Source organism: Oncorhynchus mykiss, chromosome 24 (assembly GCF_057628025.1).
Source record: "Oncorhynchus mykiss isolate SJ-2025 chromosome 24, ASM5762802v1, whole genome shotgun sequence".
NCBI classification, from domain to species: Eukaryota; Metazoa; Chordata; class Actinopteri; order Salmoniformes; family Salmonidae; genus Oncorhynchus; species Oncorhynchus mykiss.
Window position 1 is genome coordinate 4019101 of NC_143045.1, and position 16416 is coordinate 4035516.

At 47.8% G+C, this 16416-nt stretch overlaps 1 protein-coding gene across 2 annotated transcripts in view; it reads left to right on the forward strand.

The window, feature by feature from the left end:
• Positions 1-16416, forward strand: part of sipa1l3 (signal-induced proliferation-associated 1 like 3) — a 95114-nt gene that overhangs the window by 51139 nt on the left and 27559 nt on the right. For both annotated transcript variants that reach the window (XM_090218107.1, XM_090218108.1), the window contains exons 3-7: positions 8171-9863; positions 11280-11410; positions 14544-14732; positions 14913-15087; positions 15565-15668. In XM_090218107.1, coding sequence (XP_090074233.1) covers positions 8399-9863; positions 11280-11410; positions 14544-14732; positions 14913-15087; positions 15565-15668 — 2064 coding nt within the window. In that variant the 5' untranslated portion in view covers positions 8171-8398. The remainder of the gene's footprint in view (positions 1-8170; positions 9864-11279; positions 11411-14543; positions 14733-14912; positions 15088-15564; positions 15669-16416) is intronic.

The following is a 16416-nucleotide window of genomic DNA, read 5'->3' on the forward strand; positions in this document are numbered from 1 at the left end:
CAGTTTGGCAAAGGCTCCGTGAACCGTGGTGGCTAGCGACGGCGTCCAACAACGTAACATTTCACATTTGAGTTGAATTACAAACGTATCAGTGCACTGCATAACAAGATGTGTGTGCCAAACACGTCCTGTTTCGTTGTGTGGCTGTGTTTTAGTCTGTGTCTGTCCTCCCTCCCAGCTTGTGCGTCTGTCCGGCCTCTGGCGCGGTGTCGTGGGACACCCAGAGACATGACAGAAGTTCCACTCTCTCCTGACCTGCGTTCAGCTGAATAAAAGGGCCCGTTCTCCGGCTGTTGCAGCCCGGGACCTATCTGGGATTGGGACTGATAGCGTATCAAAGCCAACGTGCCGGATGAGGGAAGGTTTTTTTTCCGGAGCAGCAGGATCAGAGCAGGACCCTTCGGAAAGGGGCCTTTTTGAATATCCTGTCCTTCTCCAAAAGACACAATGCATTTGTGTGTTTAACTGGTGCTTAACTGACACGGGGGGGTTTTGTTCACTGCAAATGAGTTTTGTTCATGGTATGTGTGTAATGCTGTCATATGCCAAAAGTGAATCACAAGAGGATTGTGCAGAACGTACACAAATTTCCTTCACTCTCTGCCTTGTGAGATGTAACACTCAATATAATTCAAATTCGGCTGAGTAGAATGATGAATAGAAGCTTGTGTGGGAATGATTACGATCCTCACAAAACATTATCCCCCCCCCCCCCCCCTCGTACCAGTAGCTAGCATCCGTTAAACAATGTCAGACTGAGAAATTGCCTGGATCATAAGCTTACTGGAGACAGATGTTGGGATGGAATGAGAACAAGGATTGGCGGATCACAAAGCCCGAATGGAGAGATACAGAAACACCGGGATGAAGCAAAAGGAAACCGATAGGGATGGAGCGACGAAGGAGAGGAGGGAGTGTGAGCGGAGAGGAGACTGAATAAAATGGCGATAGCTGAGCCTAGGTATAAGGGACACAGAAAAAGAGAGAGAGAGAAACATTAGACAAGAGACTTTTGAGCAGAGAAAAGACCCTGAATAAAGCAGAGGTAGATGAGGTTTTTTATAGCGCCGGGGCGGTGGTGAAGCCTGATTCTTTGTGACTGCCATATTAAGGCGAGTCATTTTGGTTCAGTGAACACGTTTCTGCTCTTCCTCCTCGCAGTCTCTCGACTACGTCACTTTCTCCCCCTTTCAGTCCCCCCCCCCCCCCCTAGCGTTCTGCTGTTCTGTCGCTTTTACATTCTCTCCCCCCTTCTCGGTATTCTATTCACCCTTCCCCTCCTTAGCTGAGTATGAAGTAGCATAGTTGCGTGCATCCTCGTTTGTTTCTTTCTGAAAACGCCATGGCAAGGGAGGGTGAGAATGTACAGCAGGATGGGTGGAGTAGGGTCGGGCGATATTACGATAGTGTCTGATATCGAAGATGATTGGCAGCCATCGTCGATAGTGGCGACATTGTGATGTGGCAGGCTATGTATAGCCCATTTCAACTTGACTATAGCCCATTTCAACATTCTGTTGTTATAGCCTGCACAACCTATTTCAATAAATATGCTATAAACAATTTATAGACTGCAAGAGAAGAATGTAGACAGAGATTTTCATCAAAGCAGCTCAAAATGTCCCGTCAGAAAATTTTCGGATGATCTGGGCAACATAGCTGACGCTTATTTTTTGTTGTTGTGTGTGGACACTACGGCTTCTTAATTATTTTAAAAGCCTAATTTTGTATTTTCTCTCCATTTGATGTGAATATGACCTGTTTTTTTTCCGGCCACGCTACTGCGTGATCAAACTATGAATTTATCTAACGGAGTTGTCAGAGCGTTTTGAAGTTATTGAATAACCACTGCATGGCAACTGCACCATCCTCGATCGCACGGCGCTACACGGCAAACAGCCCGGTACATCACTAGGGCCCAGCTCCCCTGCCATCCAGGCCCTCTATATCAGACGGTATGAAAGGAAGGCCCGGAAAATTGTTAGACTCCAGCCATAGACTGTTATCTCTGCTTCCGCACGGCAAGCGGTACCGGAGCATCAAGTCTGACCCAAACGGGCTCCTGAACAGCTTCTATCCCTAAGCCATAAGACCGCTAACAAAATGGCTACACAGACTATCGGCATTGACCCTATTTTATTATCTCTATTCACACACACACACACACACACACGCATTCATACTGACTCTACACACACTATGCTTCTCACGATGCCAACAAACGATATGATACCAGGCCAAGTATCACGATGCCAAGTAGTATCGAAATACCACGGTGGGGAAAAAATCTGTGGCTTAGCACCCCCCCCCCCCCCCCCTGATGCTTGTTCACATTATTTTTTAAACGTTCTCCAAAAAACTGTCTCTGAAACTTCTACTCAATGCAACACATTGTATTTAAATTCACACTGTTCAGTGTATTATAGAATTCTGCATAGAATGGCTGATTTGCTCATATTTGCAAAGGCCTAACTGTGATTTGGCTGGAGGAATGGGAGGAACGAATATGCATCAGTGGAGGCTGCTGGAGGGAGGACGGCTCGTAATAATGGCTGGAACGGCGCGAATGGCATCAAAACGCACAGAAGCCATGTGTTTGATACCATTCCACTCATCGGGAACAGCCATTATCACGAGCCCGTCCTCCCAAATGAAGATGCCACCAACCTCCTGTGATATACATGCATAATGATCTGCATGTCATTGTGTCATGCATGCCTTTACTCTTCAGTACACACACATACAGCTTTCTCTCTCTCTCTCACACACACACACACACTGCTCCCAACTTTTAAAACATTAGTCACAAAAAACAGAATTTAAGGAGCACCAGAAATACATAGATTTTTATCTAGTTTAGGCTTAGATTAGGCCTAATATGAATCCTACCTTTTGAAGCACATCTCATGAATAGCAGACCGAAATGTGCCTAAGCCTACTGTCAAGTACCAGACTGTTAGCTAGCTAGGTCTGGTACTTGAGCTAGCTAGCTAGCAAGCCAATAATTAGCGACTCTGGATTTAATTATTTTTTTTTTTTTCTACGGCCCACAACATGGTTTGTGAAATTATATAAAATGCATGTGAATCTCGATATGACAAAAAAAAAGGCATCTCCGGTAATATGGGCCATATTTTTTAAAAACCGTTTAGGTTGGAGACGAGCTCTTTTCTTTGCCGTAAAAGCTCCATGCATGCCTGTCACGATTCTTTCCATTTTCCCCTCTGACACTCAGAGGCTGCATGATGGTGAGCTTGCAAAGTCGACTCAGACACGGGCCTGTGCTCTTGGTTATAACAGGTGATGAAATGATACAACGTATCAACATTGATGGCTTTGCATCAATGCAACAAATGTAGAAATCGAACAACGGAAGACTCATTGGGGTCTGCACCCCCACTCGCCATCACGGCTAAATTATATATTTTTTAAAACCTGAAGGTGGAATAGACGTGAAGTGCTGACGAAGAGAAGCAGGTGAGTGAGGGCTGATAAGGGATGCAGCAGGATGATTACTGCTGCCACACGTGATATACACATGAAAGTGGATATCATTGGACCTGCCCATACAAGAGACGAGCGGCCGTTGCTTCAATTCAACTAAATTTATAAACAAAAGTGACTTTTATAAAAGTCACCAGCAGGTTCTTTAGATCGGTAGGGCATAACACGTTGGTAGTATCATATGAAACGGTACTACGGTATTCTAAAATGTTGGTATCATAAGTATCATGACGTTTTGGTACCGGGATATTACTGGTATGTCAAGCAACACACACACAGTCATCAAACTGAGCAGCAACGTATACTGTATCATATATCCTGATGCCTAGTCAACTTATCCCTACCACTCCAGTATCCCTGCACATTGGGAATATGGGTATTGGCACTGACCCTGTCTATAGCTTACTTGTTTTCTTGTTGTTGATCTTATTTCTATTTCTTGTGTGTTTTTGTTCTATTTGATTTTTTATCATTGTTTTATACGTTTTCTATTGATTATTGATTACTGCATTGTTGGAAAAGAGCAACAAATGCATTTCACGTCACGTGACAATAACTTAACTCGGAACAAAAACATGATAGGCCTAAGGTAATAAATAATGAGACGGGTAGAACAAACAATAGCAAGATAGAAAAATCAAATGAGTAGTTCGAACAAACCTTACAGTTGAGCGTGGCTTAATCTAAATTAAGTTACGGATGCATCCCTCCTCCTTGCCGTTGCAAACCAAACGGCCAAAAGCAAAATCCTACTAATTAAAATAGCTTATCGAAAGCATTAAGGCGAGTTACAGTTATGAGTATTTGCCAAACAGAGGCCATTCTAATAGTGTTTGTCCTAAAGTTGCAGCTTTCAAATGGTAACTATTGTGAAAATCAGATTTGATCACAGATTTATTTTTAATGACAAATATTATCAGTCAACGAGAAGTGAAATTGAGCCAACATTTTGTTTGAACGAGAACTCAAATGAAAACGTACAGCTTATGAAAGAAACTGTGTAGAGTATGCCAATCCTATTTCCACAGTTTGTTATTAGCTATGTAAAGTGCATTTGGAAAGTGTTCCGAGCCCTTCACCTTTTCCACGTTTTGTTACGTTAGTCTTATTCTAAAATTGATGACAGTTGTATTTTTTAAATCCATCTACAAACAATACCCCATAATGACAAAGCAAAAACAGGTTTAGAAATGTTTGCAAATTTAAAAAAACAGATGCCTTATTTACATAAGGGCGGCAGGGTAGCCTAGTGATTAGAGCGTTGGACTAGAAACCGAAAGGTTGCAAGATCGAATCCCCGAGCTGACAAGGTAAAAATCTGTCGTTCTGCCCCTGAACACTGTTCCCAGGCCGTCATTGAAAATAAGAATTTGTTCTTAACTGACTTGCCTAGTTAAATAAAGGTTAAATAAATACAAAACAAGTATTCAGACCCTTTGCTATGAGTCTCAAAATTGAGCTCGGGTGCATCCTGTTTCCATTGATCATTCTTGAGATGTTTCTGCAACTTGATTGGACATGATTTGGAAAGGCACACACCTGTCTATATAAGATCCCACAGTTAACGGCATGTCAGAGTAAAAACCGAGTCATGAGGAATTGTCTGTAGAGCTCTGAGACAGGATTGTGTCGAGGAACAGATCTAGTGAATGGTACCATAAAATGTCTGCAGCATTGAAGGCCCCCAAGAAAACAGTGGCCTCCCTTATTCTTAAATCGAAGAAGTTTGGGAACCACCAAGACTCTTCCTAGTGCTGGCTGACCTGCCAAACTGAGCAATCGGGGGAGAAGGGCCCTGATCAGGGAGGTGAACAAGGACCCAAATGGTCACTCTGACAGAGCTCCAGAGTTCCTCTGTGGAGATGGGAAAACCTTCCAGGAGAACCATCTCTGCAGCACTCCACCAATTAGGCCTTTATTGTAGAGTCGCTAGACGGAAGCCACTCCTCAGTAAAAGGCACATGACTGCTCACTTGGAGTTTGCCAAACGGCACATAAAGGACTCTCAGACCATGAGAAACAAGATGCTCTGGTCTGATGAAACCAAGGTTGAACTCTTGGACCTGAATGCCAAGCGTCACATCTGGAGGGAACCTGGCACCATCCCTACGGTGAAGGATGGTGGTGGCAGCATCATGCTGTGGGGATGTTTTTCAGCAGCAGGGACTGCGAGACCAGTCAGGATCGGGGGAAAGATGAATGGAGCAAAGTACAGAGAGAATCTTGATGATAACCTGCTCCAGAGCGCCCAGGACTCCCGACTGGGGCGAAGGTTCACCTTCCAACAGGACTACGACCCTAAGCACACAGCCAGGACATCGCAAGAGAGGCTTTGGGAAAATCTCTAAATTTCCTTGAGTAGCTCAGCCAGAGCCCAGACTTGAACACCATTCGAACATCTCTGGAGAGACCTGAAAATAGCTGTGCAGCAACACTCCCCATCCAACCTGACAGAGCTTGAAAAGATCTGCAGAGAAGAATGGGAGGAACTCCCCAAATACAGATGTGCCAAGCTTGTAGCGTCATACCCAAGAAGACTCAGGGCTGTAATCGCTGCCAAAGGTGCTTCAACAAAGTAAAGGGTCTGAATACTAATGAAAATGTGGATTTTTTAAAAATATTTTTTTTATACATTTGCTAAAATGTAAAAAAATAAATAAAAAAAAGTTTTTGCTTTGACATTATGGGGTATTGTGTTTAGATTGAGGAAAGTGTCATGGAAATTCTTACAGGTGGACACAAAGTCCATCTGTAAATGAATCATTGTTTATTTGTCAGCGCACTGGAGAGGTTCCAACCAACTTGATGCACCATAGTACATATGTCAATCGGGAGCTTTTCCTGGGCAGACCCAGCAGTTGTCTTTATAAATGGCTATACACAAGTTATATTTGCTTGGTTTAGCATAATTAATTCATCATTACTGTTTTGTTTCATCCACGTGACCGACCAATACTGGTTCATAACAGGTGACAGACCAATACCTCACAAGGCTTCTTTCTCTCGAAGGTGAGACCACGAAAACCGAGATCTTTCATTCGTTCTCAAAACAATGTCTGGGCGCACTGACAAATTGCAGCTACTGACAGTGAGGATTTGTACAGTCAGCCACTTGCGTGAACACAGAAATTGGTTATTAGAACAGCACATGAATAGAAGACAGAAATTAGTGACAAGAAAAGCAAAAACATTAAAATTCCCATTACAAATGAAGAACAATTTCATCCATTTTAGAAGGCCGCAACGTAACAAAATGTGGAAAAAGTCAAGGGGTCTGAATCATTTCCGAAGGCCATGTAATCGAGCCTAGGCATAATAATAAAGGAAGATTAGGCAAAGATGCAAATCATTGAATAATTATCCAGTTCTGAGGACAGCAGAGTTGCGTGCTCTGAAACGGTGCCCTGAAGCCGTGCCCTTCATGATTTTACAACCCATCACACAACGCTCAGCCAGCGAGGCTGTCTTGTGCGTCGGCACACACAGACACTCGCCTCTTTCATGCCACGGCTTCAACAGAGAGGAATAGGCTACTGAAAAAGATTTGGCTCCCAAATATATTTTGTCATGATTCCTCTCGTCCCTTTCGCAGCATGCGGGCTCGTGTTAGCTGTCCTTTTTAGCTTTAAAAAAATATATTATTATATATTTTTTGTCAAAAGTGTTTCCCAATAGGGGATGATGTTTTATTGGTACTTAATCACGATAGGACAAAGGTTGACTTCACCCAACCTCAAAGTCATGCTCATATCTGGCCTGGTGCTTAAACTTATACCCACTGCACACACACCTCACATACCTCACATACCTACTCTCACACACGAATGCTTATGACCTCTCACTGCCTGACACCAGCTGTAATGCACTTGTGTACACACACATACCTCTCACGGGCTGATACCAGGTACATAGCATAGATGCTCTCATATTTATCATCGCCCTGAGCAGATAGCAGATAAATGAAGAACCACACATACTGCTTGTAAGTTAAATTAGCTGAAAGATGACACTGCAGCAGTAACCCAACGTGTGTGTGTGTGTGTGTGTGTGTGTGTGCATATTCTGCCTCCATGTAACTATCCAGTCGGTTTAGTTGGGATTTGTCCTAGCACTTTCAGCATGGCTTTATGATGCAGGAGTTTGATTTGGTGTAATGTAATGCGTGCGTGTGTGTGTGTGTGTGTGTGTGTGTGTGTGTTGCTGCTGAAATATGACACTAGTATGATAATAATAACCCTGCTTGTCAGGCATTCTGAAGATTAGTCTCAACAGGAGAAATCCTCTGTCAAATCCCCTCACCTCACTACTCTCTCTCTCTCATATCATCCACTCTCTCTCTCCCTCTCCTCTCTCTCTCATATCCTCTTGCTCTCTCTCCTCTCTCTCATATCCTCGCTCTCTCTCCTCTCTCTCATATCCTCTTGCTCTCTCTCCTCTCTCTCATAGCCTCCTCTCTACCTTAATCACTCTCTTACACACTACTGCAGATGAGTTGCTGTAGTCAGTTTTCGTGGTGTCATTTCATTGGGTAGGAGGGGGGAATCTGGGTCAGTGTAGGTTACTGTTTAGGTGTGCATGTTAAGAAACAGCCTATTACTGTTTGCATGTTTTTAGTTTTTTTGTTGTGGTCATCAGCATATCAATGTGTGTTTTGTCTCCTCCCCAGATCTGCCCAGAGCCTGAGAGGAGAGAGACGGCCTACTGTGTAACTGGGCATATGACAAGCAGGGTCTCACCCTCCCAGTGAAAGCGATGTGTGTGGGAGGTGGAGGCCACAGCATCAGCAGAGTGTGTGTGGGGCTCCTCTCCCACTCCCCTACCCCCCACCCTGGCACGGGATGCCAGCCCACTTCCCCCCTGCCTTCTGTCCTGCCCTGAGCTCTCTTGGGGCGCCATGAACACCTACAGAGATAGAGGGGTCACCTGCACCTCCTCAGACCTGCTAGAGAGGGGTGGAGGGGGAGGGCCTGGGTCCCTCCTCACACAACATGCCGCCTTCCACCTCACCCTCAACGGCCACCCTGCCCCCTCCTCTGACCCAGCCACCCAATCCCGTGTCTCCGTTCCCAAGATGGGCGTCCGCGCCCGTATTGCTGAGTGGCCGCCGCGCCATGCGCAATCGAGGGAGTCGCTCCTGGAGAACGGGCAAGGCGCTAATCACCATGGAGACGACCCCTCCACGACGACCTCCTCCGCATCTTTCCCCATCTCCGAGGTCGGGCTGGTGCGGGGAGGAGTGGCTCGTTTACCAAGGCGACGCACGAAGGACGTGGAGTTCCGTGGTGGGTACGGAGGTGGAAGAGGGTCTCCCGTAGGCCTGCGTGCCTTCCCCCCGTTACGGCAGCGCTCCAACAGCGAGGTTACTCTGAGCGAGCAGGATGAGAACGAGGTGGAAGGTCGTGGAGGTGCTAATCTGTTCCGGGAGTACGGCAGCACCTCCTCCATCGACGTGCAGGGCATCCCCGAGCAGAGCTTCTTTGACATGCTCAGTCAATTCCACCAGGAGAGGCCCGACCAGCGCAGCACTGCCCCCGTACACCTGGGGGAGCTACTGTACACCAACTCCCCTCCCTCGGCACCCCTCCCCACGGGCCACTCCCCCATCCCCACACCCCGGGGGGAGGATGGAGGGATGGGACAGTCGGAGAACAGGGTGAGGAAGAAGAGTGGGGGGACAGACTCGTCTCTGGGCACATCCTCTCTGTTCCGGAAGCTCCGCAGCTCCAGCAGAGGGGAGCTGGACAGAGGGGAGGCGGGGGAGGACGGGGGAGGCCGTAACTCTACAGATACCCCCTACAAACCCTGGGTGTGCCCCAAGAGCTTTGTCCACTACGACGCCCAGAGCATCCTGTTTGACCTCCATGAGGCTGCTGCTCAGCGCGCGTATGTATCCCAGCGGAGGAACACTGCCACCGGGGCATCGGCGGCCTCCGTCTCCCTGGCTGTGTCACGGTCCTCAGCTCTGAGTGGGTTGGACGCTACCTACTCCAGCGTTGAGGACCTGACACTAGGTCTCGACCCCAGCGCCCCCACCCCCTCCCTGGGCGTGGACCCTCTGGACGGCCCCCCCGGTGGCCCCACCTCCAGTTTGCTCCTCCTCAGCTGCCCCCACTTCCGGAACGAGACGGGGGGACACGGGGAGCGCAACGTCAGCTTCCTGAGCTCCTCGGCCGAGCGAGGAGGGGAGGGGGGCGCGGGTGACCTGGCGAGGGGCAGCCTTCGGCGTAGCAACGCCAGTGTGTCGGTGGTGGAGGTACCCATAGAGCAGCAAGTCACCAGAATGGACAGGCTGAAACTCTATAGCATCGAGCACGTGGACCTGGGGGCACGCTACTACCGAGACTACTTCCACGGGAAAGGTAACAACTCATCTGATGTTGCCACTCGGTCCAGCCGCCCTATCCTGCCTAACTTGTACAACTATTAGTATTCACTCTCCCTATCATTTTCTGCTGTCAATAAAAGTCTAGCCATGTCACTAGTGTTTCCACTGGTGGTACTCTCTCCTCCTCCATCCAGCTGTCCCTGTACAGCCAACCTGGCAGCGGTCCCAGAGGATAACATGTACCTACCTGCCTCTTGTCTGTTGGCAAACTGAGTTCATAGCTCTGGGAAGAATTAGTTTACTCCCTCACACACACGGTGACCTCTCTGCCTCAGCACATTAATCCTGACACTGGTTGTCTCTTCCTATTAAAATGCCCCCGATCATAGAGAACTGTGTGTGTACACGCGCGCGCTCCAAGCATTGCCTCTCTAAGACCCTGGAAAAATAGATGGCTGCCCCCCCGAGGACAGAATCGTCTGCTAAGAGCCTAATTAGAGACAGAACGCTGTGTGGAACATGAGACCACTCCGGTGTTGTAACTGTACTACCCTGCATGCATGTCAAAAAGCTGACGTTTGTACTGCAGGACAAAGCGGGAATGCTAAACATGGCTGAGCCTCTTCAATTATGCAGGGGCGAAACAAGTTGAAAACTAGATCCTTCCATGGGTTTCCTCCTCCTCCGCTCACAAATGGGAGAAGTCGCTCTCCGTTTGAGGAGTAGGCCGTTAATGAATCACACGGATATGTTTAAGCCTTTTACTTTAGGAATGTGTCTCATCGGAGATTTCCACTTATATTCATCAAATTCATCAAACTGTAGATAAGCAGACAGGCTACTCATTCGTCACACAGTTGTAATAAAATATCATGTGGAGCGATCTGTTTATGAAACCAACATGTCTGGCTACGAGGCCTATATCGCGCAAAGCAATAAGGCGAGCACGTCAAAGCAATCGGTTTGTGTTGTTGTGGATTGAAGAGCAAATATAATTGAATTTAGTAATTTGTAAATTATTATTATTGTATTATCTACTCTACCTATCTGAAGGTTACTCAAGCATGTGACATCTGGGAAAAGTGGAATCTGTTCCGAGCAAGCCATGCCACCACACCACCGGCTCAGCTGTACAGTCTTTGTTTGTCATTTGTAGCTCTTAATCAATGTCCTCAGGTTCCTTGATGACCTGATTTTAATTCAATGTGTAATTGAAAATGGATTGAAACCACATACAAGCACGGCAAGCACTGTTCTGACACTCCACCCTTCAGTCTCTTCTCTTTCCCTCCTCCGCTCTGAGCCTGTTCTCTCTCTCCATCTCCTTTCACTCCTCCATTTTTCCATGTCCAAAGGCTGTTATTGCAATGATCAATACACGGTGTTCAACAGTACCAAAGGCATGTTCAGACATGTTGTGAACACACTCTCTCCCTGTGTGTCACTGCAGAGCACTCAAACTACTTTGGCACGGACGACAAGCTGGGTCCGGTGGCTGTGAGTATCCGCAGGGAGAAACTGGACGACACTAAAGACCTGAAGGACCAGTACCAGTACCGCGTCATCGCCAGAACCAGTGAGGTACTAACACCCACCTCCGCCTCCCACTGTCTGCCCACACACAGCTAGATGGAACACCGAGTAGGCTGAATATTGACGCTGCCAAATGTGTGTGTCGTTTGAGTAGGCAGAGTGCGCTTGAGACACAGTGTGGGAGTGTGCGTTTTTTGGACGCTGTTATTTATGCCTGGACTGGACCTCAGCGAGTCACCACGGCTCATCCTGGCTCCACCCCACACTACCCTCTCCCTTCACACCTTCCCCTCGCACTCTTACCTCCCCTCCTCTCTCCAATCCCTCCATTCTCTGCCAGTGGAAATTTCCACCTGACCAGGCCCTGCTCAGAACAGCTAAGCCCGGCCCCGGTCCACTGGTAGGCCTCTCTCCACTCATACCCCAGCTAGTGATAGGTCAAACCTCTTCATTCGAAGCAAAGATGTAGCCAGACAACTCCTTCTTTCAGTTGCGCTGTGGATCGCTTCATGCTTTAGTCTGAGACGGCCATCGTTGAAGTCAGTTGTGGTGAATAGGTGCGGTGTACAAAACAAAGTCATCAGCGATTTAGATCGTCTCTACCTGATCAGAGTATCAAAGCCAATGACACATTGTCAAACCGCCACTTTACCCACGTGTGTTCTAACTCTGGCCCAACCCATTGGTTTCTGGACCAATCAGACGGCCCGAATGTGTTCGCTTTCGGTAAAGGGTTGGGGAGGTCCTCAGATCCAGACTCATTGTGGAGAAGAAACTAACGTCTGTACGTACAGCGTAGTGTTTGGCCGGAGCAATGAGTCTGGGTAGCCAGGCAAGCAAAGATGTGCTCTGATTGGATCACCACCCCTCCAGGCCTGGGACAGGGCATTCTCTATGATTGGCCGTCTAGCATTACCAAAGTCCTCTTTAGTAGATTATAAACACCAAGTGTGGACACTTTCTCCTTGGACAGGGTTTTGAAAAACGGGTGCCCCAGTGTGCGGGGATCTCCCATTAACAAACTAGGGCACCACTGAAATATTCATGTGGAAAAGCCCATAAACAATCCAGGCCACTATTTTTAGGGCACTCTAAGAGTCCACATGTACCTGGCACTACCTTTCCTGCACACTCAAGTTCTCTCAGGATGTTTCTTGTACAATGCATTCGGAAAGTATTCAGACCCCTTGACTTTTTCCACAAAAAAAATGTACGTTGCAGCCTTACTCTAAAAATTTTTTTTTTTTTTTTTTTTAAATACTCAATCTACACACAATAGCCCATAATGACAAAGCGAAAACATACTTTATTTACTTAAGTATTCAGACTCTTTGCTATGAGACTCGAAATTGAGCTCCAGTGCATCCTGTTTCCAGAAGGACAACCATCTCTGCAGCACTCCACCAATCAGGCCTTTTAAGGTAGAGTGGCCAGACGGAAGCCACTCCTCAGTAAAAGCCACATGACAGCCCGCTTGCCAAAAGGCACCTAAAGGACTCCCAGACCATGAGAAACAAGATTCTCTGGTCTGATGAAACCAAGATTGATCTCTTTGGCCTGAATGCCAAGAGTCACGACTGAAGGAGACCTGGCACCATCCCTACGGTGAAGGATGGTGGTGGCAGCATCATGCTGTGGGGATTTTTCAGTGGCAGAGACTAGGAGACTAGTCCGGATCGAGGGAAAGACGAACGAAGCAAAGTACAGAGATCCTTGATGAAAACCTGCTCCAAAGCACTCAGGACCTCCGACTGGGGCAAAGGTTCACCTTCCAACAGGACAACGACCCTAAGCACACAGCCAAGACAATGCAGGAGTGGCTTCGGGACATGTCTCTGAATGTCCTTGAGTGGCCCAGCCAGAGCTCAAACTTGAAAGGTGCTGCCAAAGGTGCTTCAACAAAGTATTGAGTAAAGGGTCTGAATACTTATATAAATGTGATATGTCCCGCCGCGCTTCCGTTTTTTTGCTTTGTCATTATGAGGTATTGTGTGTAGATTGATGGGGGGGAGACTAATTCACTCCATTTTAGAAAAAGGCTGTAACGTAACAAAATGTGGAAAAAGTCAAGGGGTCTGAATACTCAGAGACTGATTGACAGATTGACTGACCACTGCACAAATAGCCATCTTAATAGTACTTTCCAATAGTGTCCAGTGAGTGACTGTGCCCCTCTGGCTAGCTGCTGCCCTCCCTGTTGTTTTTAGCTGGATTACATGGCTGCCTGGCCTCAGCGCCTTAGCCCCTATGGAACAATGGGCAGCTCCGCCGCCTGTGTCTATAGAGATCAGCTCACACAAACGCTCCACTCAGGCCTGTCCTTGGTTCCCAGATAGACAGACAGCCAGCCAGCCAGCCAGCCCACAACCCCCCCTTCCCTCATTCATTGAAGATTGAACGACGCTGACACAGCATGCTATAACCACACGATGCACACTCAATCGCACACGTCCACGTGCACTCAAACACATTGTTACACATACCCTACAGATGCCCCAGGTTGGTGCAGTCAGCCACTACTGGACACCAACATAAGGGTTCCCCATCCTGCCTCCAAGGGGGAGAGATTGGGTTGGAGACAATTGTCAGAGGTTAAAGGTCACCGGGGGAAACACGATATGAATAGTTCGACGACAGGTTATTGGCAACTATTGGCTCAGCATCTGAGAAACGACTTGAGTAGCTCTGTGTTGTGCCAGAAGGTCATCTGAATAGTTGGAATTTAACCTGCACTATTTAGGGGTTTCTTTTCCCCCACAACAAAAACCCTTGACTTCGTTAAGGTGAAGCACTCTCTCGTCCCCTCCAGCTCCTCGGCAGTGTGTTGCAGTTTTAATGAAGCACGGTGCCGTGGTCTCTCTGAATACATTGAATAAAATACAGCTCTCTCAGCACCTGAGATTATTATAGCCCCGCTGTCTGGAAACACCCCGAGTACCGGTCTCCCCTGTAGGGTTCACTCAGGTGCATGGCAGTAAGAAGCTTTTAAAGATTGCAGATATTCATCTACTGAAGACATTTGTCCTTTTTGTCTCAAAACAACTTCCAGAGACATAGATGTGAGCAAGTTCTCTTCAAGTTAATGGACAATAAAGTACGTCTCATCTTACCTTTTTGTGTGTGTTTCACATCTCTATCACTCCCATGTCCTCCGTGTGTGTGTGTGTGTGTGTGTGTGTAGCTGGTGACGTTGCGGGGGTCCATCCTGGAGGATGCGGTGGCCTCCACGGGGAGGCACGGCACGGTGCGGGGTCTCCCCCTGAAGGAGGTGCTGGAGCAGGTGGTCCCGGAGCTCAGTGTGTCCTGCCTGCGCCTGGCTCTCAGCACGCCCAAGGTCACCGAGCAGCTCCTCAAACTGGACGAACAGGGGGTGAGTCGGCGGGCCAAGGTCTCAGGCGCGAGTTAAGTGACATCTCTGTCTTTTTATCACCTCTGATATCACCTCCTATAGCTACAGTCATAAACGGCAGATAGGTGTGTCTCTGTTTGCGCCGGGGGCGCGGCAGCCGCGTGTGAATGCGGCCTAATATTTGTTTCTTCTCCGGTGTAGCTGAGTCAGAAGCACAAGGTGGGAGTGCTGCTGTGTCGGGCAGGGCAGAGCACCGAAGAGGAGATGTATAACAACGAAGAGGCCACGCCCGCCTTCTCTGCCTTCATGGACCTGCTAGGGGAGCAGGTGTGCCTCCGAGGCTTCACCAACTACGCCGCCCAGCTGGACACTAAGAGTACGTGTCTGTGTGTGTGGGAGGGTAGGGTGTTTGTGTTCGTTGGTGTTTGTGTCTTGTTTGTGTGTGTGTGTGTGTGTGTGTGGGGGGGGGGGGGGGGGGGGGCGTAGTAGGGTGTGTGTGCAGGCGAATGTGCGTGCCCAATGTCAGCACAGTTTTCTGCATGCCTTCCTAATGGTTAAATGTAGTTTTTGTAATGATGGAACTTAAGGCCCAGGTGTGAACACTGAGTAAAATGAGTGATTCCTGTCAAATGGCTCATGGATATAAAAACACAGTTGCTGCGTCACAGCCTGTGAAGTCAACCGTTTAGAAAGAGTCTCGACAGACTGTGTTTTTTTTAATGTGGTGTTCCTTTATTTGTTGAGGTCATGCCCTGGTGCTGAACTGGGACAGGATAACGGAACGTTGACTGTGTGTTTGCTTGTGCGTATGTTTGTGTGTGTTGCTCTCTCTCTCTCTCTCGGTTTCCCCCAGCTGACTCGACGGGAACCCACTCCCTGTACACCACCTACCAGGGCTATGAGGTCATGTTCCACGTGTCCACCATGCTGCCCTACATGCCCAACAACCCACAGCAGGTGAGACCAACACACACACACACCATGGTCTACCACAGCCCACCCCAAACACCTTCAACTCCCCTTCTATCTAGTATTGTTGTCTGGTCAATCCCACAGGTGTAGTTACAGGGGTCAGGCACTCTTCCAGATGACCCAAAGGGTACTCAGGGTGGCGTGGCCATTGTCAAAGTCTCACTAATCCTTTGGACGTCCGTCCGAGTGTCACCGTTGAGTGTCATAGCTCAGATTCAGAAGACACATGGCGGACCGAGACAGGAAGGGTTATAAACTGTCCTGTGTTTGTGTAATGTGGTTTTGTTGTAGCTCTGTTCTATAGTTTGTCTGGCTCGGACATGGACAATTGCGGCTGCTCGTGAAATAGAACTTCTCTCCCTCTCTTTTAGACTGGCGTTCCTCTTCAATTCTGTGTCTGTGGTGTTTTTCCTGGAGTCTTTGTTCCCTTTTTGAATGGCCTTTTCAGTCCTCTCTCTTTCTCTCTCTCTCTCTCTCTCTCTCTCTCTTATAACCGGATCGAAGCTGGGTGGGGCTCGGGCTCTAGGTTTCCCTTTCTGCTCTAAATAAAGCTGCCTTCCGACATATCCCTCAGGGCGTTGTGTTAACGGTGTGTGCGAGTGAAACTGTGCGTTGGTTGTTAAGCTCGGCATTTCTTGTGTGCGCGTGCGTGTATGTTTAAAATCGTTTGCCCAAGTGTTTGCATGAGAACTTAATGTGGGTGAATGTACAAGGTCATATAAACCCCACGAGT